The sequence below is a fragment of the Olea europaea genome, chromosome 6 (assembly GCF_002742605.1).
Source record: "Olea europaea var. sylvestris chromosome 6, O_europaea_v1, whole genome shotgun sequence".
In the NCBI taxonomy this organism is placed as follows: Eukaryota; Viridiplantae; Streptophyta; class Magnoliopsida; order Lamiales; family Oleaceae; genus Olea; species Olea europaea.
In genome coordinates, this window is record NC_036242.1 from 29,657,337 (window position 1) to 29,661,569 (window position 4,233).

The following is a 4,233-nucleotide window of genomic DNA, read 5'->3' on the forward strand; positions in this document are numbered from 1 at the left end:
GTTATTGTCAAATTTGCAAATGAATGGTCACCAGCCACAAACTCCAGTTTCAGACTAAGTCATTATTCTTATTTTTACCAATGATACAAACAAATGAATAGATTAAAAAATAATAATAATAATAATAATAACAAGTGAACGAAGAGCAAACATTAAAGCTTTGTTTGTCTACCATTCTACCACATTATTTTTTTCTACAGTATTCATTTTCAATCACACATTTTTCATTAAAATAATATTACATGAAAATAAAAAACTTTTATTTCTTTTTTAACCACACATTTCAACATCAATCACTATTTCATAATACATTATTTGCAAATAATGGGGCACAAACACCCGCTAAGAAACGTCACTAGTATTTGGGGGTTTTGGCTCCTTGTCTCCGAATACTTGGGCTGAGTTACTTTTTGAGCACTAGGTATTGCATTACCATTCTTCTTATGCACTTTATCATATAGACTTCTTGAGGAAGTTTGTCAAAAAGGTTAAGTATGCTAGACCGATTCCTGGCCTCGCACTTAGCCTTCACCAGATAATAAAACATCTTCAACAAGAAAACAAGGACCATAGTGCACCAAGAAAGGGAGGATAGAATCCGAGAAACATTAGAAGAATTCGATATGCATACCATTGCAATGAGGTAGCCATATGCAAGAAATATGAGGCAAACATCCAAGATTATCGTGTAAGCGCGAGCTTGCAGCACGAAGACTATCACTGAAAGAGAGAGAATGAAAGCCAAAGTATTCGCTGGCATAAATATGTTGTATTTTAGCTTCGGCATGACCATTGTACCAGTAAGGCTATTTTTGGGCTCCCACGACGGATTTATAATTGGAATATTGGTGTCTCCAGCAACTTTGTTCACAGTGTTATTAGTGTTGGCATCTCCTTGATAGACTCCACCTGGAGGGCTCAGTACAGCTTGATATGTAGCGGTAGCTATCAATACAGCCACCAGTAACACAAAATTGCGCATGTCAATAGACAAATCCTTCCGCACAAGAATAAAATTTCTGAACACTTTTTCAATAATTCCCGGTGGTGAGCACAAATATTGTGTTAGGGTAAACTCGGACAGTTCCCGTGCCCTTTTGGCTTTTGCACGAATTAAAACTTCTTTAACATCGTTGTTTTCTTTGCTAACAGCAATGTCTATAGGAGTCATATCCGCATAATTCTTTTTATTTATTCGTACTAGGTTGACCAACCTTTTCACTACCTGTATATATATGGTAGAAGAATCACAAACGAAAAAAATTAGTCTGTAATTAAAGCAAGCAATGTAGGAAGTAGACGAGACCTAAAACAAATTAACTTGAGCAAAGAAACGATGATTATACCAGGACTTGATTCTTCAATGCTGCAATGTGCAAAACTGTATTCCCTTCCACGTCCTTCCATCCCAGCACATCTTCTCTTCCCCTCCTTCTGAGCCACCCGAAGACGAGATTAAAAGCCTCAAAATTGTTATCTTCCAATGCAACATGAGCCACAGATTGGAACCTGTTAGTCAAATCCTCGATGGAATCCGGGCAATCATAAATAAACTTTGCTAAATGATCGACTCTATTCGTTTTGGCAGCATAGTGCAATGGAGTCATCCCTTCCCGTCCTTTAACACGGATAAGTCCCTTGTCAAGTCTTATCAGAGCTATAACGGTTTCAGCCCGGTGTTCTTGTAAGGCGAGATGAAGCGGGCTCAGACCTTCGGTGTTGAGCGTCCTTCCAAAAGACGGCATTAGATTCATGATTTCAATGGCATAATTTGTATACCCTGCTGCAGCCACTAAATGCAAGGGAGTATTCACGAATTGGATTTCGTTGAAACTCTCCAAGTATTTAGGATTCTGCTGGATCATGAAATACAAACCGCTGATGTCTCCATTTCTAGCATACTCCAGTAATCGTATCTCTGTTTCATCCATTTAAACTGGTGAAATATTTTTTCTGCCGAATCTCAACTTTTCGTGAAGAAAAATTTGTTGTTCTACGTTATGTAAGAGTGCGAGTTCTGCTCACAAGATGTTGATTTCTGTTGTCTTGGACATCGTTGATCTCTGAGTCGTCAATAAGATTTGATCTAACGGTTTAGAAGTTGGTTTACAAGTTTCTAGTCAACGTCTCCATTTATTTTTCTTTCTTTTCTTCTCGTTTGCGTGAAATTAAATTAAAATAAGCAAACACATTATTTGGTGGAGCTTTTTAGCAAAATCTATCAAATTTTAATAAATTTCTTTTTCTTTTCAATTAAAAAAATTTAAATCTAAAATATTAAAGTTAAAGTAAGGTGATTATATTGACACCATGTATTTTTATAGATACATTACATTTTAATTCCATTAAATATCATTAACCTTTATTCATTACAATACTTATATCCTTAATTTTTTCCTTTATTACATTCTTATTTTTAATATTTCATTGATTAGGAAAATCTTGTCTTTAATCAAAATGTTGTCCAAAAATATTATTAATGTGCTTTAAAATGAGGCTCAAAAATTTAATCTGTTTTTACATTGTTATTTATTTTATGTATTTAAAGATACAAAGGGGGTAAATGAGTATTTTTAATCTATTTTAAAGAAAATTTTGAATAGAAATCATAATGAAATTGATGTTAGTTTGATAATAAGAATATGATGAAATAAAACTTTGAGACGTAAATATAATAATGTGAAAATGCTATGAAACTTTTTTTGCAATTAAAATGTAGTAATTATTAAAAATTGTATTGTGAGTATATTTAGTCAACGGTTGGCGTTTACGAAAGCCCCCGTTTGAGCCCATTATTATGAGATTGGACAATTTTTTTTTAATAAAGCTTGGCGGACAGAAAATTTCATACAGAAAACGTACAGAAATTCAAAAAATCTTATGTGAAACCGCGCATTAATTATTTCCTGACACTCCCAACCGCCCAACTTTTACCCACACCACGCCCCTGCCCCTTACCTTTTTCCCCCCCTATTCACGTCACAAATTTCGGAATTATTACGGGAATGTTAAACGACGTCAAAATATTGCATTTTTAACACCATTTCGAAGTGTTCACAGTCTAGTTTATCGCAACCTTGACCGTTTGCGAAATGACCAACCGTAGCGGAAGTTACCACTCGTCGAAATAGGCCGTTCAAAATATATAAATGATTTTCTTATTTTGGTCTAAATTTTTGGGATTGTTATGTGATGTCAAACTAAATCGAAATATCGGATTCTTAATATCATTTCAAAGTGCTCACATCCTAGTTTATGGCATCCTTAACGGCTCGCGAAATGGTCAATCGTAGCGGAAGTTACTACTTGTCGAAATAGGCCATTACAAAATATATAAATGATTTTTCTTATTTTTGTCTCAATTTTCAAAATTAGCACGGGATGTCAAATGAAATCGAAATATTGTATTCTTAATACCACTTTCAAAGTGTTCAAGGCCTAGTTTCCGCCATCTGTAACGGCATGCAAAACGACCAACCATGGTGAAAGTTATCACTTGTCAAATTAGGCATTTTCAAAATGTATAAATTATTTTCCTTATTTTGTCTCAATTTTCGAGGTCATTATGGAATATCAAACGAAATTACAATATTATATTTTTAAAACCATTTCGAAGTGCTCATGGTTTAATTTTCGATTTCCTTAACGGAGCGTAAAATGGCCAACCGTATAAAAAGTTAACACTCATCAAAATAGGCCGTTCCAAAATAGGAATTCAAAAATGCAATGTTTGCTACTATTGGCTACTTCAATGCGTGACACTTTTGCTACGGTTAGCCCTTTTTCACGCCTTTAAGGACGGAGGAAACTAGACCATGAGCATTTCGAAATGGTATTAAAAATGTAATATTTCAATTTCGTTTGATATCCCGTAATGACCTAGAAAACTGAGACAAAATAATGAAAATCTTTTATATGTTTTGAAAAATGCCTAGTTTGACGAGTGGTAACTTTCATTACGGTTGGTCGTTTCAAACGTCATTAAGGATGGCGGAAACTAGGTCGTGACACTTTGAAAATGGTCTTAAAAATGTAATATTTTGATTTCATTTGACATTCCGTAATAATCCCGAAAATTGAGACAAAAATAAGAAAAACTATTTATATATTTTGGAACGACATATTTCAACGTGTTGTAACTCTTGTTACGGTTGGCCGTTTCACAAACCGTTAAGGATGTTATAAATTAGGTCATGAGTACTTTGAAATGATATTAAGAATACGATATTTCGA

General features: G+C 34.3%; 1 protein-coding gene across 1 annotated transcript; it reads right to left on the reverse strand.

The window, feature by feature from the left end:
- Positions 1-278: 278 nt before the first annotated feature.
- Positions 279-2,008, reverse strand: LOC111396402 (ankyrin repeat-containing protein BDA1-like). The gene is made up of 2 exons (XM_023022839.1): positions 1,347-2,008; positions 279-1,225 (listed from the first exon to the last, which is right to left on the reverse strand). Exons 1-2 carry the CDS (start codon positions 1,929-1,931, stop codon positions 404-406), a joined length of 1,407 nt encoding a protein of 468 aa, XP_022878607.1. The 5' UTR covers positions 1,932-2,008; the 3' UTR covers positions 279-403.
- Between the last annotated feature and the right edge of the window lie 2,225 nt (positions 2,009-4,233).